The sequence below is a fragment of the Crocodylus porosus genome, unplaced genomic scaffold (genome assembly GCF_001723895.1).
Source record: "Crocodylus porosus isolate Cpor-Errol unplaced genomic scaffold, CroPor_comp1, whole genome shotgun sequence".
NCBI classification, from domain to species: Eukaryota; Metazoa; Chordata; order Crocodylia; family Crocodylidae; genus Crocodylus; species Crocodylus porosus.
The window spans coordinates 7,486,115-7,510,758 of record NW_017728951.1 but is presented as its reverse complement, the minus strand read 5'-3'; the positions used below and the strand labels follow the sequence as shown (position 1 = coordinate 7,510,758).

General features: G+C 41.9%; 1 protein-coding gene across 6 annotated transcripts in view; it reads right to left on the bottom strand.

Moving 5' to 3' along the window:
* Positions 1 to 24,644, bottom strand: part of ADAM12 (ADAM metallopeptidase domain 12) — a 335,949-nt gene that overhangs the window by 80,440 nt on the left and 230,865 nt on the right. For 5 of the 6 annotated variants that reach the window (XM_019555704.1, XM_019555701.1, XM_019555702.1 and 2 more), the window contains 6 exons: positions 21,217 to 21,400; positions 10,789 to 10,854; positions 9,777 to 9,848; positions 7,996 to 8,165; positions 6,381 to 6,465; positions 838 to 986 (listed from right to left, as the gene is read on the bottom strand). In XM_019555704.1, coding sequence (XP_019411249.1) covers positions 838 to 986; positions 6,381 to 6,465; positions 7,996 to 8,165; positions 9,777 to 9,848; positions 10,789 to 10,854; positions 21,217 to 21,400 — 726 coding nt within the window. The remainder of the gene's footprint in view (positions 1 to 837; positions 987 to 6,380; positions 6,466 to 7,995; positions 8,166 to 9,776; positions 9,849 to 10,788; positions 10,855 to 21,216; positions 21,401 to 24,644) is intronic. The other variant, XM_019555705.1, reaches the window with a different exon arrangement.

The window sequence follows — 24,644 nt, the reverse complement described above, 5'->3', positions numbered from 1 at the left end:
TTTCCCTCCCCTCTCCCCCAACCCCAACAGACTTACCAGCTGGAGGCAGCTCTGTTAGCTGCCTGTTTAGTCTATGGCTGAATTGCTGAATCTTTTCCAAATCAATTTGGATGCTTTGAATCAGTTTGGATCTTTTAATTGGTCTCCTGATTTGATTCAGATTCAATCCCTGAATTGGGCCAAATCTCCTCCGAATCAAATCGGCTACCAAAGCTTCGCCCAGCCCTACTGATTTGCTCCCTGTTGGCATGGCTACAATCCAAAAGGGCAGTAAATCAGCATGAAGGCACAGCAACCTTCACATGCATCTGCACAAGTCAGACATTACAGAGAGCCTACCACCTCATTTCCTAGGGTTCTTTATTTCTTATATATTAATTTTTGCCATGGCCCTTATTCTGGCCTTATTATTATTCTCCTTACGATACCAGAGTTACAAAGTGCAAATGCCTGCACTGTGTTTAATCTGATCAGAGTCAAAGATTAGGCCCCAGGGCCAGATACGCCTTGCGGAGTCTTTTCACTCAGCCCACAGGGCTCCCAGAGGGGTCTGGAATTTCAGGGGTTGATCCTGCTGCCAAACTCCCAGATATGGAGCCCTGGTTGGGACATGTGTTGGCGCTGTGGGGACAAGGGATGGCTATGTTAACAGTTGTGCCACTGCTTGCCCCACCATTACTCACCCCACCACTGGATCCAGGCCACAAAGCTCCTTGTGGTCCAGATATAGCCTATGTAGCCTATAGACTGTATAAACATTTTGCTCCAAAGGTTCTGGAGATCAAACCCCCATCATTTCTCCACCACCAGGTAATGCCCACTAATGCTGATGCTTACCCAGTAGAGGGGTGCATGATGCAGCCACCTTTATCAGTAGATGCTTTACAGTTACAGCCTCTCTCCAGGGTATCATGATTCATTCCAAAATTGTGGCCCAGTTCATGAGCCAAGGTTACTGCTGCACCGAGAGGGTTCTCTGAATGATCCTCAAAAACAAAGCGAAACAAAAGAAAAACAAAAAATATACTTATTGAAGCCAATGACTGATAAAAGAATACACTCTTTCTAACTATCCAACCTTCACATTCCAAACCATTTTATAAACTTCTTAGTTATAACTGCAACCACTGTGCAATATTTCACATTATAAATTAACCTCCCCCTGCTTAGGATGAGATCTTCAAAACAGCCTGCAGAGCCTGGGTACCCAATTCCCCTGTGGTGATCAGGCACTCAAATCTCTTAGGTTGCTTTGAATCTTAGCCACATATTTTTGGTCTAACATTATTTATAACCATTCTTTTTCTGCCATGTAAACAAGAAAACATGATTTATACAAGTCTTGTGGGATGGGGAGAGTTGTAGCTGAAGGGTATAAGAGGTGGCCAAAAAAATTTTGTACACAAAGAAATCAGTCACATAGTACAGCAAAGAGCTCTTTCTTTGTCTGCAACATCTATTACAACATTAAAACAGAACTTAACATGGCTGTGGTATCAAACAGCCACCTTAGACAGCTTCATTTTTGTTAAAAAAAAGAAAAAAATAAGACGAAGTCTTTAGGTGGCCTCTAGTTAACTCCTCTAAGTGACTGATTTTGTGCAAATGTCAAAAATAGAAATATTGGCATTGAACCCTGTGAAAATGTTTTTCTGGACAAATGCTTCTGAGAAATTCAACACACGGTTTGATTATGGGCTACTGATCAGATTAATTCTTTGGCCTGACCACAAGTAAAAAAGACTTTTTCACATCAATCATATTATTTGAGGAAAAAATCTCTCTCCTTTTGAGGGTTTTCCAAAGGCATAAAGCATGTAATATAAAAGCATGATCCACTGTTTATCAGTGAGTAAATGGAATTACTATGTACAGCTGCCATTCATAAAAGCATATATGTATATATTCACCTTAAATACCTCCTCTGTTATCATCTTAGCCAAACTCAAAAAAAAGAGTAAAAAGGTAAAACTGTCTAAAACTTTACCTTTGTTTAAATGGAACACTTAATACATTATTTGGTGTAGATTTTAGTGTTTCCTGTTCCAGCCGGCTGTGCTAATATTCTGAGTAAATCAATTCTCAAGTAGAAAACACATTTGAAAAGAGAATGCAATCAATTTCAGAAGGCAAAAGGCGCCTGCCGTTTGGTATTTGGAATAAATTCAAGGAATTTTATCTTCAAAACAGAAAATGGTCTCCTTTAGGCTTTCCTGAATGCCACAATATTTAATGTAAAACTTTTTCTTAATAAAATACAAGTTATGCTTGAGACTGAGTGTGGAGAACTGCATTTTAATATGTCTGTTCTACGTGAAACTGCACTGAAGGTTTCTCTTGTTCTAACAGTGAAGTGAAGGGTGAAGAAATGTAGGAAAGTAATTTGTAATGATTTTTTAAAAAAAATACTCCTCTGTGGCACTTAGTTGCACACTGAGATGTCTTAACATCTAGTCTGATTTATCTCTATGGCTATATGTGCTGAATTACACAAATATTTCATGAATAACTATGGCCACAGACAGGCATTACATTTGTGCTGAGAAAAACATCTTTCTTTCGGGCACAAAAAAGGAGCATTCAGTCATTCAGGGTTATTTTTTTTTGCGGAAGACAAATGGCTCTTCCACAAGAAAATAAGAGCACTTCCCACCAAAAAGATCTCTCTTCTCTCATACCAGCTTGAATTGAATGGCTCCATTCGTCACCTGCTCCTTCCACAGTCTGGATAACCAGGGTGGAGAACGTAGCCCTACGCCTCCCAGGAGGACTGGAGCTGCTGCTGCTGCCCTTGCACCTTCCATAGACTGGGCTCACCCTGGAGTCTGGGGGGCATATCCTTGCCGCTTGACTCCTCCCGTGCCTTCCACAGACTCGGGTCACCCCAGTCAGTGGAAGGCACAGGGGCATTCCCCCAGGGCCATCAGAGACCCAGGACAGCAGCCAGGGCTAAGAGTTCAGCCCCAGTTTGCCCATAGGAGTGAAGGGACTGTTGCAGGCTGACGTGCCTGGATGCTTCCTCTTTCACTAGGATATCCAGCAATGCAAGTTTCTGGGAAATCTGCAGCGCTGGAACTGAACACATGTTCATACCCTATAATTAAACCTGACTTCATAGCGAGAACACCTCCTACCTACAAACTACACCCGCTAAAACAAACGAACACCATCCCAGACTGGGGAAGAAGAGGAAAATTATGTAATATTCACCTATTTCACTGGAAAGCACAAATTATGCTTTCCAATTAGGGATCTGTAACAACCACATTAATTTTCAGATGTGGTCAAGATGGGGTTTTCTTCAATCTTGAACTATTCAAAGAGAGAATAAATTGAGCCCAACTTCTTATTTTTTATGCTGCATACCATTTCTTTTCACAATGCATAGACAAACAGTGAGATCTTCTTGATATTTTGACATTTACCAAGATGATATATTTTAAAAAGATAAGAATTCATACAGTCTACTGCAAAAGTAGAGCAATAAATGATCTGAAACATAATTTTGGTCTTTAACAGACAAACAATTATTACAACGCATGCGGTTCTCATTACTTGCTTGGATCACTTTGAATGCTGTTTTATCAGGTTTCTCAAGTGGGTTTTTAAAGACAAGGAATGTGATGGCTCAGCAAAAGAGGTTATTTGAAGACAGCATAAATGCAGACAATCAAAACAAACAGTAACATGTCCAGTTGATAGCAAGGCTATTTAAGCTCTGCAGCACTAGAGGAATGAATAGACTTATGTGAAATGAAGCTCTGATTTATCCCTCTACTTTTTAAAGCTAAGTTCAGTAGTAAAAGTCATTAGCAAACAGTTTTACAATTGTTGAACAGGAAATCATCCACTGCCAAACGCATTTATGGGCTGTTTTACAAAATATGCAGCTGCTTTCAGATGAACCCTGCCTCATTCCACAGAGATTCAGTTCAAACCATAAGAATAAAATAACTTAGATGAACACTGTATTATGCTAAAGCCTCAAATCTGGAAAGCTCTAGGGGTATTCATTCAGCTGTAGGACTGGGACCCAAATTAACCAAGAAGTGCTTTTCACTGAGGTGTTTCTAAGTTAAAAAATAATATCTCAGTGGCTCAGTTCTGGAGCCCTCACTCAGGCGGACCTATTGAAGACAACAGCAGTCTTGCCTGAATGAGGTCAGTACAAGATGCATCAGTGAAAAGGCACTATTTTACTTTCAGTTTCATAAGCTTAAGGGTGAGCTCTTAAAATAATTTACAACAATTAGCATTATTGTCTAAACGTATTTTAAGAAAAATATTTTTATTCCTGAATTTCCATTCAGATACAACAATATGAACTACATTAAATAAAACAAGAATCATTACCACAGATTTTCATGCAACTATGGCCCCCTCTTCATGTTATGGGTATTGTGCAGTTGCCTGGTTAAATGCACAGTTAACTGAGTTAACATGCTGAATACTTCAAAATGTGTAAAAACTTTATAGTTGGTTGCTACTCAGCTTTAATTTGCACATGTGACAGGGTCTTCCCTGTGGCAGGGGCCCCAGCAGCTGACCAGGCTCCCAGCTGCAAAGATGCATCATGCCCAGCTCTGGGAGAAGGAATCCCTTATTTAGTCCCTTATTTAGTCTAGAGAAGAGAAGACTGAGTGGGGAACAGCAGCCTTCAACTACCTGAAGGGAGGTTCAGAAGAGGATGGAGCTGGACTGTTCTCGGTGGTGGCAGATGACAGAACAAGGAGCAATGGTCTCAAGTTGCAGCAAGGGAAGTTTAGGTTAGATATTAGGAAGAACTTTCTCACCAGGAGGGTAGTAAAGCACTGGAACAGATTACCCAGAGGGGTGGTGGAAGCTCCATCCTTGCAGGTTTTTAGGACCTGGCTATACCAAGCATTGGGTGGGATGATCTAGTTGGGAACAGTCTTGCTCTGAGTAGAGGGTTGCACTAGCTGACCTCCCGAGTTCCCTTCCAACCCTAATTTTCTCTGATTCTCTGATTCACAGCTAGAGATTCCAATTACGCAGCATCTACAGAAGCAGGCCAAATAGGGGTTGCACCTAATGGAGAGGGTAAAATGGGGTTCAGGAGGGCCCACCCCTACTCCCCATTCCCTGACCTAAAATTGGGCAAGGGCATGTTGGTTCAAACCCAAGGCTCTCACAATCTGCTGTGGAGCCAAAAGTCTGCAGAACTTTGGGAAATTCATGGTGTCCCAGTGCCCTGCTGCAGAACTAGTAGTCCGCAAACCCTAGAAATCCTGTTTCCATCTAGAGCTTGGTACCTAGCCCAGGGCAAGAAGATGGGGTCCTCAAGGCTTTGTGGCTCCTGCCTAATCATGAAGATTGCAAAATCCTGGGCATTCTTAGTAATTAACAGGCTCCCAAGCTCTGAGATTCCTGACCCTGGGTTTTCTAGCTCACCAAACCTCTAGGCTTTGGGCTCCTTCTCAGTCTGCTGGAGCTGATGGGGATCCAGGAACCTAGAAACTTTGGGAGCCTCAGCTGAGACAACAGCCTCCACACTCAAGTTCATTTAAAAATGAGATGTTTTAAAATTTCAAACCTTTTCCCCTTCCACAAGAAATCTTCAGCTGTATCCTTCTTATACATCTAATTCAGAAATGTAACACATTTTATTTATGTATTTTTCAGAATTTTGGAATTTCTCCTGGAAAGTAAATTCTGACTTGTGACCATCTCTGACCATGGCATGTTCTGATAGAGGCCAAAATGTTCCACACATGTACAGAACATGTACTCATTATGTGGCAGGAAGCTAACTAACAATGAAAGCAATCATAATATCCTTGGTGAGAAAGATGTATTTAGTGGAAATGCTGCTGCTGTTGCTTGTATATATATTGTGCTTATAGTCTGGCAATCTAATGAACACCCCCACTGAAAATAAACTCTTATACTAGAGATTGTGTAAATGCATACTTTTATGCACCGTATTTTAAAATCATTATTAAAACTTCCTGAGAGACACCTTCAACGTACACCCCACAGATATATATGCATGAGTGCGTGCGCGCATACACACACACACGCGCGCGCGCGCACATCACATTCATTTTGATCCTGATTCTACCAACACTTATGTGCATGGTTTAATTTTAAGTCTGAAATTGGTTCCATTCATTTTGAGGATTCCTGTAGCCAGGCTGTACTCCTTTTTTTTAAAAATCTAAAATTGTATTTAATTCACTATGGAAACCACTTTACAAAACATTTTCAAACATAAACTGTATGTAGATCTTGAGAAAGCAAGACTTTAGATGTTAAATACTAATAAAGCAGAATTTCCTCTAAGAAATACTACAGGATAATATATGAACATTTTCTGCAATTGATGGACTAGTTTCAAGTTTCGAGCTCCTGTTACTTACCATAACAACACCTCCAGACTGCTCTGCAGTGCACATGCTCATTATGGGTGCCATGCCAATGGTTGTCCCTTGGAAGTACACCCCACTGAGGGAGGAGGGAGAAGGGAGAAGGGAGAAGAGACAAGCCACAGAACCACCATTTAACATAAAGTGAGAGCATCTGAGTATTTTACAACTTGTCTTTGCTGCCAGTCTCAGACAATGATCCTATTTTCAAAAGTGTCAACTCAACATATCTGAAAGTTGAAAACAATGGAAAGCAGAGACTAATCATGCAGATGTGCTGTATTGAAAATGACAGAATCCCTGCTACTTGAAAGATGCATTTGATCAGCGTCCTCTGGTGTTTCTGCAGTAGCAGGATTTCTCTTTCTCTTTTTTCTTTCTTGCTTTTTTCTTTGGTATGCAATATATTGCCATGATGCCAGCAACTGAAAACTGGCATTTCAATGTAACTTGGGGAATATAAATACAAATATAAACCTGCCTGTAACTCAAGTAAGTGGTAATACAGTGCAGTGCAAGTTTACAGTACATAAGTCATAAAATGAACCCTAAAACGTTGTTAATCCAACTGAAGTATTATTTTTACAGGGTGACTACTGACTAAAAACAATTTGGAAGGCCTCATTCTGTACTTAATATGATGCCAAGTAGCTCACTAGAATTATTTGTAATTGCTCAGAGATGCTGCATAGTGAACGTTTGATTCAATTTTATATACACAGGTGCTTAAAACTCTTTCATTGATCATAATGCCATTCAGGAAAATGTGTATTAAAAATGTATTCTTGCATTAAACTAATATATATTTACTCATAATTATTTTAAACTAGTAAACAATCATCATTTGAAAAATCAGGCTAAGCTGTACAGATACTGATTTCAAATTTAGTCATAAATTAAATTGAATTTGATGTTTTCAATCTAGATTCTAACTCAAATGTCATTGAAGTTAATGGGAATATTTCTATTGACTTAATGGGCTTTGGATTAAGCCCCTGTCTCTGTTGGAACTGAGAAAATTAGGCATTTATACATTATAACATTCATACACAATTTATTTTGAGCATGTGAGCAGGCCTATTAACTTTAACAGGATTACCTATGTGCTTAATGCTAGGCATGTGCTCATATAAAGGCAGGACTGCACCCATAGCACAATTCTGAGACGGTCCATGACTAAGAGGCAGTTGCAGAACTGGGGCAGGAAAAGGGCGCCTGAGCATACTAATGCAGAGCCCAGCCAAGTTTTTATGTTATGGAAATGAAAGATGGAGGACAGTATTTCACTCTCAGAAACAAATACTGTCGTGTCCTCTCCTCCCCCACTGTTTTTAACAGCAAAATAAATAACTGCATTTGGCAGTACCAGAATGAGTGATAGGAGATCAGGACAAGAACCCCAGGTGTCCATTTAGAGAGGGCACAGGACTGACAGCTGCAACCGCTGCCACATCAGCTGCTATGGCTGGTTTGTCTCCTGCCACGCAGGGCACAGACAGCTGTTATATCTCAGGCCTGCTGTTATTACAGTTGGTACAGTTATTCTCAGTTCATGGATATCTCACCCAAATTACCATGGAACTATTAAATACACTACTGGCTGCCATACCTTACTAACTGTGCATTGTCATGGGGTTTACGAGGTAGTAGTTTCAGCTTTCTCCAGTCCAGAAACTCATGGAGACTTGTGAAGGGGTCTTGCGTGATAGAGCACTTATCCATGTCGTTCCACACCTCCACGCCAACCAGAGCTACTCGAATATTTAATGGCCTGTAGAACTAGCAAAGAAAACAAATTCATTTTTATTCAATACATTTTGATTAGCATGTTAGATTGGTGACTTAGAAACTTTCAGGAAAGGTCACATGCAGTTTATTTCATTCTCTTAAAAAGCCTCTCTTCTTTGAGTGAAACAGGAAAACTAAATGCACTTCCCCATCTGAAAAGACCAACATCAGATATAACACTGTCACAACATGGAGAAAATACTAGGATATCTGGCCTTAACTAACTATCCATGAAATGTTCCGGAGAAATACTTTAAATGATTCAGCAGGTGAGCATTAAAGAGTGAAACCTGTTCAAGTTTGATACTTTTTTCCTAGATACAACAGTGCCACCATCCCTACACCTAACAAATTTCCAAGACAAGCTAATTCATGTGACAATACCTAAAAAAATCCTACTCCTGCTACCAGCAGTGCAGGTTAAAATGAGGGAGAATTTACATTTTACCTATTGAGCCACATAACACAGCTGGTCTAGATGGTAAAGTGGTTTTAATACTGGTGGATTTCAATTTATACTTGAAATCCAGGGTTGTTACAGTTGGTAGAGTTGCAACAGTGGTAGCAAATTTTAAGAAAATCAGTATAAAGTAGGTTAGGGGCTTTTAAAGCAAGTATGTGGCTTACAGACCAAACAAAACTGGGTATATATACTAGATCTCTGTCTTGTTTGTCTGCAGTCATTGAAAAGCACTGTCAATACAGTCATTTGGATAACACTGCAATTTGCTGAGAGCGTAAATTGAAGCACAAAACATAAATAGATTATAATGTGCCAAATTAGTTTCAAACAGGTAGCAAATAAGCACCTTCTCTCCTTCAGTAAGTCAGCAAGATAATTACAGAAGAACAGCTCTGTTTAGCAGCTTGTTTTTAATCAAGAATTGGCTGTCCTTGAGTTAAGAGTCTTTGACGTATCAGTTGATAAATTCTGAGTTAAATTAAATTCTTGTAATTACAGTTTTGCTCCTGGACTTCTGGATTTTTAGTAATAATACAGTAAACTTTAATCCTGCTCTACATAGTTGGTGCTTTGTGACCAAGGAGGGCTTCTGTTAACAAACCTGATTATCATACAGTGACTTTCATACTAAAAGATCCTGCTGTATACTGTATATTTCAATGAAACCACATTAAATTAAATTATCTTCAAACCTTTACAGAATTCTGCCTTTGCTCCAGGCACTGCAATAGCCATCACCAAAGTAAAGATCTTTGCCTAAGCTAATTCTATGATTCTTCTCTGGCACTCAGAGAGAAACCGATCAGGACTAGATAGATACTTGAGTGCATTAACATATCCATCATTTGGACTGTAGGCCACCCCATCCACAGAACACAAAAATTGATTCATGGTTGTCTTAATGAAATTCCTAATGAAAGTTTAGGAATGCTGGAAATACCCGCTTTATCATTCCTACTGCCTGGCACTTTTTAACTGAGAAGATCTATTACTTGTTCTAGCATTGTGGATATGGAGTATAGCAATCTTTTAACTTTTCCTGGGCTTTTCCTTCCAGTAGGTCCAGCTAGGAAGAGATTTCATAGCAACAGAAATAGTAGTGGTGCTTGAGAAAGTGAAAAAAACTCTAATGTTTGTACCTTATCAACATGGTTTGCAATTTCTATCAGCCTCTGTTTAACTTTCTCCACGTTCTTGCCCTGTCTCTGAAACTTAAAACACAAAAAAGTAAAACATTACTATCAGCACTGGTATTGTAAGATGGATGTACTTCCAAAAAGTCACAATCTGCTGCCAGATTGGCATGATCCTTGACATTTGTGGTTTACGAGCACAAAGGGCTAAAGGAAACCTCCTATTGACTTTCCTGGGACCAGGAAGGAACACAAATGGTATGATGGGATTTTGTTTTCACAAACAAAAGCTAAAATCCCACTGCAATCTCCCTGGACCAATTTTACTGTGAAAAGGAAAAAAATTATCCTTTCAGCTGTCTCCAATATAGCAAGAAAGTGATTTCTGGTACTTAACTAGCAGTTTTCAGGAGTCAAAGCCTGTCACGTTTTCAAAGAAAAAAATGAAAATTGGAAAATAATTCAAACAGAGGTTTCACATCTCTGGTTTTCCCTACAACCCACTGGGATCTTTTCAACAATCTGTCTCATTTATTTGTTTGGAAGCTTTATTTCCAAATTCTCAACAGTGCATACAGTCTTGTTTAATTCAGTATAATTGGCAAACTGCAGCCAAAAAACCCTAAATTCTGCAGTTTATTCTATACAGTGACAGTCTCTTGTGGCCCAAGTTAAAGAGTGCAATGAAGGCTCAGCCACATTACTGGGTCATAATAAGTGAATTCTTATGAGCCTTTGCTTTAATTACCACAAGAGGTCCCAGATGTTTGTGAATACTAAATTCCTTTTAAAGTGTTGCAAGGATAGTTGTAGCTTTTGCACAAATTCCTATCACACTTGCACTATTTTTAATAGTCCTTTTCAGTACTTGAGCCCTAGTTAGATAAAAATTGCTGTTTCTGCAATCCACAATACTGTTTTCTCAAGCACATAATGTTATTTGCAGTCACGAAACTGAAGTAAACAGCCCACCAACTCTCCCTGTACCAACTACATCTTTTCTTTAAAGCTTTCTTACCTCTCGATTGTCTGCCACAATAACAAGCTCCACATATTTTGTCGTCTTCAGTGTCTCCCTCTTGTGCTGCCAAAACAAATATAAGTGGGATTTTGTTTTTGTAGCAGGTGGCCCTAAGCATGGGAATATGAGCTCTTGTTCACTCCCACAAAAATATTGTCAAAAAGTTACATATCTTCTACTGCTTCCTAAGGCTTCACGCCATGCAATTTTGGATTATTTTTCTCCTCACATAACCCTCTTCCTCATCAGTCAGAGGAAAGGCTGTTTATGCTACCAAATATAACTGGGGTGGGGTATATACTGCAGGTGTTTCTATTGGAATATTTGGGGACGAGGGAACTGTAACAAAATATGGGGGAGTTGAAGTGGCAGGCTGCGGAAAGAAAAAAGGAGCATGAACAACAGACAAACTGGAACAGAGGATGGAGAAGAAGGACTACTGGGAAAGGGAACTAAGATCAGGTATAGAGAGATTCAGGGTGAAGAAGACAGTGGGAAAGAAAAAACAAAGGTAAAGCAAAATGGACAACGATAAGGAAAGAGAGGAAGAGAAAGAAAACCAGATACAAGTTGCACTTGGGAAGCTTCTCAGTAAATATATATTTAGGGTCAGATCTTGCAAATGTACATTTTATTTTATTCAGGTAAAACGCTGTTATTTTACTGAAGTTATTGTGTTGAAGTCAATGGGAGTACCCAGGGGAGTAAATTTTAGCATTTTCCTTGTATTTACAAGGTGTAGGCTACAATGCTCTAGAAACGAAAGGCATGCATTAATCCTGCACTGAGATCTTTTCATACAAGTGTCCTGTGCTACTCAGACTTGTAGATGTAGTTCTAAAAGCATCACGATTGAATTTGCAAAAACAGAACACAACTCATGAATCCGAGCCTTCCCTGGCCCAAAGCTGAGCTAGCAAATTGACTTTCATAGAACACCACCGATTTATGCCAGCTGCCATATTTACTTGCATCCAAGACAAAGTTTTGTCCCCCATTCAATTTGGGAAAAAAGACCCTAGTCTTAGATTCAGGTACAAAGTGGAGTGGGAGAGGCAGGTGGTTGCTGTTACTCCGATTCTGCGATTGGCCTGAGCTCGGGACCCGAATCAGAGCTGCAGCAGCCACCTCTCCACCCCATCTGTCTTCCCAACCTACATCTCCTTTTATCCTTTGCTGTCTGATACTTACCAGCAGTTGCCGCTCCAGCCCCGGTGTCTGAAGCTGCTGCTGATACAACGGCTGCTATGTGGCTGGGCAAGGGCAGCAGTGGGAGGCATCAAGGAGTGAGACTACATAGGAAAGCTGGGGCAGGCATCAAAGTGCACAGACACCAGTGGAGCAGGCAGTAAGGGGACAAAAGTGGGGGAGCAGGGGAAGGGGGAAAAGCAGTGGGAAGTCAGGCTACTTGCTTCTGCACAGCCTTCCCCCATCACTACTGCTTTTCCTACTGTAGCAGTGGGGGTTGAATTTAAGACAACCTTCCTATAATTAGATTCTAGATTATATTAAATTATAATTTTCCATATTTAAAATCTAATCACTGGGGGAATCATCTTAAATTCAAAGTTGGCTTGTATTCAGGAAATACAATAAGAATCATTCCCTTTGTCTCTTCCCTGTCTCTGGAATAAGATAGCAGGAAAAAAAAAGCTCTCTGCAGTATTTCTGGCTTTAAGGGTTTATTAGATGCACTACATACTAAACAACTGTTCTGTCTTGACTCTAAACTAATGCTTTCTAACCTGAAAACAATTGACTACGGCTTTCCAATCCAAACTGTATTTTCAATCCTGGAGTCCTGAGGCAGCTTTTTAAGAAGCTAAGTACTGGACATCCCACCCAGATCCTCAAGCCAAATTTTATGAGGAACCTTTTTCACATAACTGTGACCAGTTCTTTCTTTTTGCTACCCAGCTGATTTGGAAGTTTTGGTGTTGCACAGATAGTCTGTCTGGGAGAAAAAGGAAAACATGCTGGCAATTCTGAATACTGGTGACCCTGCCATTTTCAAGTGCCAGACATTTTTAGAAGCCGATATTATATTTGGTCAACTACAGCATCAATTTAATAATCCAACCCTGCGCTGAGAAAAAAACCCTGACTTTGGAAGCTGAAGAGACCTTTTGCTAAATATAGTGACAATGACTATTGGTATGAAATGTGAGTTTCTGACTTTTAAAGTGGCTAGGATGAGGTGAAATGCTAAGTTGAAGTGAAATTCTACCTTACAAAAACAAACTAATGACCAAATATTCTTGTTTGTGGCAGAACAGGTTTCTCTGTCATGAAGTTTTAATAAGAACCTGAGACTTAAAAGTTATCATTCAGACAACTTTTAAAGGATGCTTAAAAGTGGGATGCTTCCATTTTTCCCATACACGGCCATAGATGACAGCCTAGATACATATGAGAAATGCTTGGATATTTTCCTCAGTTTAACCATCCCAAAGCACAAACTGTTTGGACCAGGGAGATTTAGAATTAGAGAAACTGGCTAGTGGGGTATAATCATGTGAGGCTCTGGTGACTGATTAGCATAATGAATCTATTCCTGTTATTTGCCCAAAAGCTATGTGTGTTCTTTGGATATAATATTTATTTATGAAATGTACCTAATTATGACTTATTTTAGCTTGCCTTTCACAGCTAACTGCATTTTCTGATTTAATCACATTCCCAGCATTAAAAAAAGAACCAATGACATCAGTACAGCACGTGTATGCACAAAGGACAAACTACACTGTCCCCTGTTCAGCTGTCTTTTCTCACCCCTTGCCCTTTAAATACACTATCTTAAATCTTACGTAATAAGTTGACAAAATTCCTCATCTCTGCTCAGTAAGTGCTATATGTAGCTGAGTGAGGCATCAGCACAAATATGCAACCCTTTGTAATTCCCTAAAGCTGAGACTGGATTTCTGTTGACCCCATGCCCAGCATAATTTAGAGCCGATTTGACATCACCGAGGTCATCTACGTTCTTTCACTCTAACAATTTATTTGGCTGATCATAACATTGACATGTGAAAATTTACTCCGCACATTCCAATGACACTTGTTAACTCATAGATAGGAACTTCTTCAACATATCTATTATATGTTCTTTACCTAACCTGGGATGTATATCAGTGACATCTATGTTGACAGACCTTATCATTAAACCCTCTGGGTTTCTGTTAAAACAGCTGATTCAGTTTTAACATGAAATCTTCACATGTCATCATAGCCATGAGCCAAATATAGGAACTATGAGGGTAATAGATAGGTAGGCAAGGTTCTTTGGGTAAGTCCGATATCTCTTATTAGACCAACTAAAATAGTTGGAAAAATTCTTCTTTGCAAGCTTTCAGGTACAAACACCCTCCTTTAAACAAGCACTGAACCTTGCCAATCTTAACACCAGAAGCAAACTTCCTATGGCCCAAAACATACCGAATGGATCTAGACCATGGCATGACAAGAAATGTAAAACCTACTAATATATCTCCACCACCCGCACAATAACTATACCACACAACAGAACCGTCAGCATTCCTGGATCTTACACCTGCCCCTCCGGAAATGTAATACATCTCATCCAGTGCACCAAATGCCCTCATGGAAAATATGTAGGAGAAACCAAACAAAAATTGTGCACCAGAATAAACACCTACTGAAAATCTATCAAAGACAAGAATACCCAATTACCTGTGGGGGCACATTTCTCATCGGAAAACCACTCTCTCTCCAATTTCTCAGTTCTAATCCTCAAAGGGAACTCATAAAACATGAGCCTATGAACTTCACTTCATTAACCTACTGGATACAAAAAATCATGGACTAAATATAGACATTGGATTTATGACACATCAGAACTGGCCTAACGTTTGATACCCCAGGAAACCTCTCTACTATTTACCAGCTATATTCTTATCACCAGGTCTACATTCCCCTTTCCCTGCCCCCCACCTGTTTCTTACCCATTGACTGCCTCAATTTGCATTTTCACTGACTGGTACTCTCACATACTGGCCTCTGGCTTCTATTCTATTCCATCCAGGAAGAGCACAGACCAACTGCAGACACTTCCTCAGCCTGATGAAGGGTATTTGTGCCTGAAAACTTGCAAAGAAGAATTTTTTCCAGCTTTTTCAGTTGGTCTAATAAAAGATATCAGATTTACCCAAAGGACCTTGCCTGCCTATGCCCTTAGAGTGGGGTTTTTGTTTTGTGAACTGTCCAGGGCCAAATGGGTAACCCTGTCCCCAGCCTCCATATTGGGACCAGAAGTCCCACCCCCAACCCCTGACTTTTGCTACAGGAAGTATCCACCCTTGTCACAGAAGTACTTCTTTTGGGAGGGAGGATGCTGCAAATCTTGAAACAGGAAAAACCCCCCAAATTGTATTCAAAAAAATAAAAATCTACTATAACTTATTTTAATTTAAAAATATTTTTGTACTGATTTATGAATTTGCAAAGTGTATCTAGAAGTGATTGCATAAAAATACAGTCCTACTGTATATTGTGTGTGGGTGGTAAGGGTATGTGTGTGGAGGGGTGTGGGGTATGTGGTTGAGGTCTGGGCTGTGGGACGGTGCGGGGTTCAGGGTGGGTGGGGTGGGAGAGAAAGAGAAAGATGGGGCTGGGCCACCATCTCTATTGCACGTGGCTTTCGTAGATCGCGTGCGAGCCTCACACAGTGCAGCCAGGCAGGCCCCATGCCCAGGCTCTGTGCTCCTGCCACCCCACCCTGGGTCCCCGCTGGCCCTAGGGTACCAGGAGGAACTCTGTGCTACCATCTGGCAGTGCCACTCTTCCACTGCTTCCCTGCTTTCTCAAGTGCATGCCTGCTCATCACAGCTGCCACTCCCCCGACACCACCTTCTGTGGCCCCCGCTGCTCCCCCTGCCAGTCCCCCCAGTGCCATTTTCCATAGTCCCCCCATTGCTCCCTCCAGCCTCCACTGCTCCTCATGCTGCCACCACTTTCTGTGTCCCCCGCACTGCTCCCTGCACCACTGCTGCTTGCCGCTCTGGCTCCAGCCTGGCCTGGCAAGCACCACATGGTTTGCAGAGGTTTCCCCCACTTTCTCCATTCAATCTTATCTGCCTTTCCACTCTGATGGAGGGAGGCAGGGAACAGCCCCAGGGTCACCAGGCCAGAAGCCACAGAGGCTTCTGGTTGAGACCTGGGGATGGGAGTGGGGTGGGGCCTGAGGGCAGGGTGGAGCTGGGCACACCTTGCTGCTCAGCTGCTGGGTCCTGCCCCTGGCTCTGCCTGGGTCCTGCTGCCTCTGGCTCCCTGTCATCTTTGACATGGAGCCAGGGACAGATAAAAATTATTTTTCTAAAATTTTTAGGAGCTCTGTTGGCTGGATAGAATGGCTTGGCAGGCCGAATCTGGCCTATGGGCTGGATTTTTCCTACCTTTCCTTACACCAACATGGCTACAATGTATACCCCTGAAATGAGGGTAACTGAACATTTATATTAATTACATAATCTATCAACATACATTTTATCATTAATTGCTAGCAGTTATTTCAGTTGCATAAGATTATAAACTTGAATTTTAACTGCAAATTAATGAGCAGCTGGGGCAATCTTAATAAAGTATTGGAAAGCAAGTACAGGGAGTAGCAATAGTCTTGCTCATTGGAAAATATAGCTAAGTTTTGATATTGTTTAGCGAGATGGAGGAGGATATTACAGTACTACCTAAAAGACAGTTGCAAGTTTAATGTAAGGATGAAATAGCATGATATAAAATAGTAATTGCAAATAAAGAAGCTGGAATCCTATTAAACTTGTAGTTCTAATATTTAAAGTGACTCCAAAAGAAATTCACTTACTGATTGAAACTGAAAGCTCATGTTGTCTATACACAGCTTTAAAAAAGTAATAAGGAATCTCTTATCAGAAAGTATAAATACAATTTGTGCAGATTTATTTCTGAAGTTTCAATATACATGTTTCCAGCAGTTGCAGATACCAGCTTAATACATAAAATAGTGTCTGCAGTTGTTAATCCGTAATTTACTGGGATAAAAAGAAATTTGGAAATGTATTGTTAAATGTTCCTTAAATACAAATGAATTGGTTCCACTAGTTAAATAACATCTCTTCATGCCAGTTAGGCTGCTCTCTTTAACACTGAACTTAATGTACAGGCTTAGTGGGGTGGGTAGGCAGTTTGGCTATAAATACTAATATTTCGCACTTACTAATGATGGCGGGCAGATTTGTGCTACTATGTTACTTTTAAATGTCAAAATCAATCCTTTCTATAATCTTTATCCAGCCTGCACATGAATTCTTCACAGCACTTCCTCCTTCTTGTTTGAAGCTCATTTCATTTTCTACAATTTCCATTAGCTAGATGCATTTCAAATCAAATGCATTTCCTCCTACATAAAAACAATTACAACTGATATATACCTCAAATAAAATGTTGAGAACTTGTTCTGTCTGCATAAGAAGCTTTCTTATTACAATTTAAAGGTTCATTAAATCTCAACGTGTATTATTAGCTAAGTAACATAGCTGTAATGTTCTTTCCCTTCTTGGGTGGGTAGAAAGCCATGCTAGACATTGTTAGCTACTCTCTTAAAGACCAAAAGTATTACTATAATCACAAGCAAAAGCATTGCTATAATAACAACCAGCAATCACAGTATATTACCAGAATTTGTAATTTGCGTAGAGTCTGTGCCATCTCATTAGCAAGAAGAATTGAAGAAACCAGAAAGAAATGCAAATAGAAGCAAGAAAAAATGAGTAAGGCTTTGATTTAGAAAAAAACACTTAGGCTAAGTACAGACATTCAAAAAGCCTGAGCCTGAATCGATTCAATCTTTGCAGGTTAGACTAATGTAGCCACACACCTGCAGTGGCTCAGGTTAGAAGCTGGGGGGAGGTGGGAGTGCTAGAGTGAGCTCTCCACAGTGGCTGGAAAGCTGGAGGGAAGCTGAGCACGGCCGGGTGTGGAGGAGGGGCAGGGCTAGGCCCTGGCAGGCCTGAATTGATTCGGAGAGATTAAAGGCAGCGCCTCACAGGGCAGCGCCTCTCTGATTCAATTTGGATTCAGAGATTTGGCCACTGAATCAGGCCGAATCACCTCCAAATCGAATCAGGGATCGAAGCTTCGCACAGCCCTACCCAGACCCCTTCCTGGTTTAAGTTAACTCAGAGTCCTTCAGCATCCCAGGATGCTTTCCAGCCCTGGGCTGGGCTGTTCGCTCCAGTGGAGCAAGGCTGGCCCCACTGCTCTCTGCCATAGCCAGAGCACAATTACTGCTCTGGCTGGCTGAGAAGGGGGCAGGAGTGGGAAACCCTGCTGCAGAGTGCCTCCCTTGCTGCTCCAGCTGCAGGGGCAGGAGGTGCAGCCAGACACCAGTAGCCTGAGGGGAAGGGGAGGTTTAATTCCCCTCTCTTCCATCTCCCACTGGTGCCGGACCCCAGCCAGGGTCCCCCCTGCTCACTGCTCAAATAGTGAGAATGGGGGCATGACCAAACCCTGGCCCTGGGCCTGAGGTGAAGGGGGGAAGGGAGGGAGAAATCACAGAGAAGTGGGGCTGGCAGGGACCTCCAGAAGTCCTCTAGTGTCTAGTCCAGCCCTTGCCTGAGCTCTGGCCAGACCCTACCACACAAGCACAATCTAAAGAGCTGAGTCTTTGCTTGCAGTGTCCTCAACCAAGAACACCTGCCAGGGGGGCTCTGTACTGCTGGAGAAAAAAGCCACCAAGGGCTTCCTGCGGCCAGTTTTCCACTCCTGTCCCACAGTGGGGCCCAGCACTTTGCCTCTCCAGCCCTGAGCCCCAAGGCAGCGCCTCACAGTGCACCCCCAGCCCCATGGTGGTGGAGGAGGAGGGGGAGAGCCCTGCCAGCCGCAGTGGCTCCAGGACAGCCCAGCCTGGCCTGGGCATGGGGGGCCAGGAGAAATCTAGGCACACAGCTCCCACAGCCCCAGTCTGAGCCACAGATGGCTGGGAAGGGCCCTGCCCCACCATCCACTCACCTCACCTGGGGCCGGGGCTGCAGGGCTGAGCCAAGCTAGCCCACAAGTGCAGCTGTAGGTGGGCATAGAGGAGCTGGGCTGAGTCAGGCCATGAGGGCAGGGCCTTTCCCAGCTGGCTGTGGCTTGGACTGAGGCTATGGGAGCTGTGTACATGGGCTGCTCCTGGCTTCCTGTGCCCAGGCCAGTTTGGGCTGTCACAGAGCCACTGCGCAGGGCTCTTCCCCTCCTCCTCCTCCCCTGCAAAGGGGCCAGAGGACGGGGGCTCTGTGCAGCACTGCCTCAGGGATGGAGGGGAGCAGCGCTGGGCCCTGCTGGGGGTGGGGGGAACCGGCCACAGGAAGCCCTTGGTGGCTTTTTTCTCCAGCAGTACAGAGCCCCCCTGGCAGGTGTTCTTGGCTGAGGACACTGCAAGCAAAGACTCAGCTCTTTAGATTATGCTTGTATGGTAGGGTCTGGCCAGAGCTCAGGCAGGGGCTGGACTAGACACTAGAGGACTTCTGGAGGTCCCTGCCAGCCCCACTTCTCTGTGATTCCTCCTTCCCTTCCCCCCTTTGCCTCAGGCCCAGTGCCGGGGTCTGGCCATACTCCCACTCTTGCTGCTTGACCCTGCTCAGAAAGGAAGATGTTGAAAACACTTGATGAAGAAGTGGGGTTGTGAGTACACTTTTGCTTTTGCATCAGCCAACAGACCAGGGTTGGCACCGCACAGGATTGTGGATTGTGCTCCAGCTCTGCATAAGGAACAGCAACTAAAGTGACTGGGCCCTTTCCAGGCATAGTCTCTCCAAACTTGGACAAGGTTACAGTCTAGCCCTAAGCAGGAGAGAACTCCTACCTCCCTTGGCAACATGCCACTGGAACCACTGGATCTGGCCTGGGGGGCCGGCAGTCTTTATCTCTAACTGCACCCATGCTAGGGCAGCAAGGAGCTACTGGGGAGGTTGGGCAACTGGCCCACATTGCCATGGCTCCCCACTACCCATACTTCCTTACCCTTCCAGCTGCAGAGTGGGCACAACTTCCAGCCAGTGGGGAACTGATCTGGGATGAGTAGCTTCTAGCTGTGCCCATGCGGCAGCAAGGGAGGTGAGGGGACTAGGTGGCAGTGGCAACAGTGAGGACATAGTTCCCAGCTGCCCAGTCTTGGTGCAGCTCCCCTTGCTGCTGACACTGCTGAAACCATCCAATCTGGACCAGACGGTAGCTGAATTGCTCCAGCCTACAGCTTGGAAAGGTTGCCAGCTCCTGCTGTACACCACTGATTCTCAGCCTTTTTAAACTCCAGGCACCCCTCCATAACTTCTATCAATTTAGCAATTTAACTTCTATCAATTGATAACTTCTATCAATTTAGCCATTTCAAAACTAATTTAATTATTATTGCATGTAAAAGATACTATGACAGGAAACACATTTTTTTTTGAAACAGGTCATCCATTCAGGATGTTTTTGACACTATAGATTCCTACTTCAAACCTCGGTTTACTTGTGAATCGTGGATGCTAACAGACGTGAAAAAACAAAACAAAACAAAACAGTGCTTTACTGGAAAAGGCAGTGCATTAGTTTGACCCACCTCTGCAGCATCTGTATAGATCGTGTGATTCAGCGGGGCTTTTTGGTGCTTTTATCTAATAACTGATTGAATCAGCTTTAGTTAAATGTGCCAAAAAGCCCCACTGAAGCACGTGATCTATACAGACATTGGGCGAGCCAGGTCAAAATAATGTGATGTCTCTTCTGGGTGCACACTGTGCTCAGTGCAGCAGTGTGCTGAGCTTAAAATTAAGCACCATTTGTTTTTGTTTTTAATGTGTGTAAGCAGCATGTATGAATCAAACACTCTAGTGAACAGTGCTCATATTACATGGCACACTGCAGCACATTTAAAAGTAGCTTACAGCATCCCAACCGAGGATCACTGCTCTAAAATGTTAGCCATTGAACAGGCTAAAAAGTAGGTTATAATTAACAGTGATCAGATAAAATTTTAAAATGGTCATTTCTTCTTACAGTGAGTTCTTTTAGACAGGCATTTTTGTCCCAAGAGAAACTGTAGAAGCTTCTTTTCGGGTAGGTATTTAAAACTAGCCTGGACTAAACACCTGATTGTGGCATAGGGAATCATTCTGCAGTAGCTGAAACATGGTAACTCAACAGGGTCCTTTCAAACTACCTCTCTTATGATAGCCAGAGAATTTCCAGGTAAAACCTTGATCCCACTGAAGTCAAAGGGAATGCAGCCACTGTCTTGAATAAGCACCAGATTTCAGCCTCCATGCTGTGTTTCAAACAACAGCTATGTTACTGCAGGGATTAATTTTGATCAGAATATTAAATCAATTTGCAGAAAATACCACAAAGCTAGCATACATAAAATTATTCTTAATTATCCAGAAACACAAACCTGTATTTTCCACCTACCCTGCTAGTGAATGCTTGAGAAGACTGTGCAGTGTCATCCACAGTGATACCAGAGATGTTGAAATGGTGGCCACAAGATCCTGGGCCAGTTTTCAGGTTCTCTGCTCGATAGATCTTGTGTTCATTTGTAGCACCTTCTAATGGCTCCAAAATGTAGGTTTTATTTTCAAATACAATAATTCCTCTGTTATGGAAAAGATCAGAAAAAGATGCACCTGCTGTTAAGTGCTGATGAATGTTTGTTTTCAGCCAAGTTATGGTCTTTAATAATAATGATGAAGTATGAAAAAGTAAAATGTGTTTTTACAATGTCAAGCCCTGTTAGGGTAGGAGATATCAGAGTTGTATATTTGTTGTCTTGGCATATTGCGCTTTATAAGGCTGAGAGAGAATTTTCCTTTTCTGAATTGGGTGTTGTAATGCAAAATTACATTAGTGTTTTATGGCATTTTCTATTCTTTCAGAGACGCATCACCACTGGAGCGGAGTCACAATGCATTTGCTTGAGAGGACACATACTAAATAGTAATGAACAAGGATGCAGGGAAATATTTTCATAAGAAAAACTATAGACTGGAAGTATTAATGAAGATCTGGTACATGCATTATACCTTGTAAAGTGAACACTGATGCAAGCATCGAATCTGCCAGATTAAAGTTGCATTGCAGTATCAAAATGAATTATTGAAATGAAGCTCAGAAGTAAAATCCAGTAGATTTCTGTTTAGCACTTCCTGGCCCAAGAGTTGCAATCTGTAGTGCAGTATCACCTGCCAGCCCAAAATCTTAAAGACCTTTGCAAACATTGATGAAAGAAGTCTTGTTACACCCTGCCAGCTACCATATATAAGAAAAAACCCAGACTTAAAGAAATAAAGTCATTTACACAAAGTCACACAAGAAATCTGTAGAAGAACTCAACAGAATTCTCAGAATTTCCAGATTCTTGCCCAGTGCTATACCAAGAATACCACACTCCCTTGAAGAGCTCAAATAAGAGTTATATATGGGGATCCTTTTTCTGGGTGGTCTCCAGCCATTTTGACCTGTTATATAGAGTAAAACTGTTGTAAACCTAGTGAATCCATCCAGGTAAGGACTCCCTGTGCTATGGGGAATATTTTGGTGGCAAAGAGATAAAGCAGTGCTGTTGCCACCCCCATTCCTTCCTGCCAGCGTAGAGAACATGGACAGATTGCATGTGGGTGCACCTGTGTAGGCACCAGCACTCCTTAGCTAGAAAGAAGCTGGTGGTAGTTGGCATAACATAAAGGAGCATATCAAATATTATTGGAGTTGATAATCAAAGGTGCACATTTAAGGATGTGCCACAGCATCAGAAATCTGCTTTAATTTACATTAGAAACTGTGGCCTGTGGCCTGACACACACAGGTGTTAGGGTGGTTCTATAGCCAGGCAAGCTGCAAGGTAGTCAGATCACCCGGGAACAGTGAACACAAAGTGCTAGCTGTTAGAGACAGCTTTTATTACAAAAGGTGACCCTGGGCAGTAAGGATGCCCTCTGAGGATTCCCTGTTGGTTAAAGGTTATAGAAAGGGAAATTTTACCAAGAGGTATCAAAAGACAGTGGAGATGGCCGAATACTTTAGTAACTGAGCAGAACTGAACTGGGCATCGATAGATCAGATTTCATGGGGTAGCTGAGTAAGCAGCTCATGTCAACTCTCTATGGCTGTTTCTCCTTCTGTAAAATGGAATTGCATTTACCTGTCGCAGAGGGTTGTTGTGAATCTTAAATGACTAGAACATTGGCTGAAAAATGTTATAATACCATACAGTATCATTCATTTCTCCCACATCCGTAAATTACAGGAGTATTAATCACTGAACACTGGCAGAATTTCAGTGGCTATAATTACATTCCACCTCCCTAAAATTCTTACAAAAGTTTCAGTTGTCTAAGACATTTTTCTTTAACTCCTGCCCTAAGGTGCTGACTATTGCTGGTGCGTGCTATGGAATAGCTATTATTTTTCAGTCCAGAGCTGGCTGCATTTCGGCGGCATGTGAGCCTTGTGTGCATGAAGCGTGTACTGTTTATGTGTCTGTTTGGGCTCATGATGAAGGTGCAATGCAAGTATAAAATATTACAATTAACGTTACAGCAGCATGCATCTCTGAATGCTTCCCATGCAGAAGTGAAAAAATGGGACCCAGCAGGTTAATGAACACCATAAATGCTGATTTTAAAAAAAAATAAAAGAAAAATTATTAGGAAAAAGCTGTGTTAGCTGGAATGGAAAGGAATAATGAAGAAATTCAAGGCCCCTAGCCCCATTTCCAATTAACTGAAATTTAGTTCCAAGCTGACAGCACAATTTTAGTATAAAATGACTTTAACATTGGTTCAGCCTCTCCAGCAAGAGATCGTTTCTCAGTTAACTCTTAATGTGGAAAATAAAGATTGGATTTTCACCCTGTTGAAAATGCTAAGTAGCATCATCTTTAAGAGGAAGGGGCATAATTCACTGGTCTGAACACAGGACCAAGATCCAATAAATCTGACATTTGTCACTGTCTTATCAGCCCTTGACATGCTCCATAGGGTCATATTTACCCCCCTTACAGGCAAGCTTTATGGATTATTACATCTTTATGAAAACACTGGAAACATTAAAATTGCTATAGATGGGAAAGGTAGTAGTCGATTACTGCAGCAACCCATGTAACAATTGCTGAAGTATAGGATTTCTAAACAGGTATAACCTAGTAATGACTATTTCTTCCAAAACTTATACATTTGGTATATAAACTGAAAACCAGTTTTTTCATTGCTTGAAAAGTCTGAAGGACAGATGATTCAGTAGAAGGAGTGGCATGGGAAAAGAGGAGGTAGGGCAAAGAGTAGAGGGACCATGAAGGAATCCATCACTTAATGTTTACAAATGTCAGTAAGTCAAAACTTTAAAAAACACTATTGTAGAATTTTCTCATTAAGTGTAAAGTTTTCAAGTGCATATGACTGGAACAGGGCAAGTGCAAAGTAATATCAAGTAGTAAAGCCCTAAGGCAAATTATCCACCAGTTTAATTATTTAATAATTTAAACTGTTCTCTGATCTTGTTTAGTCTTTTAAGATATCCAGAATAAGGCTAAGCTGGGAACTTGGGACAATGCATTTCCCCTTTTTTCCATAACTGGCAGCTTGATAACACAGCTTAATTAAATAATTGTGCCAACCCTGCAGCCCCAGAAACTGGCACAAGCAGCAAGGGGGAGTTTCCACTTTTATACAGAAAATTGTAAGGTTTAGGATCACAAGCTAGTAGGACCAAGGGAGGGAACAGATAAAAGGTAAACATCCACACTGTGGTAGCATACATTCAGCACCTTCGTTGCCCCTCCCCAACACACCTCCGGAGATGTGCCCAAACAAGACTTTAGGTCCCAGAGTGCTCATACAGCA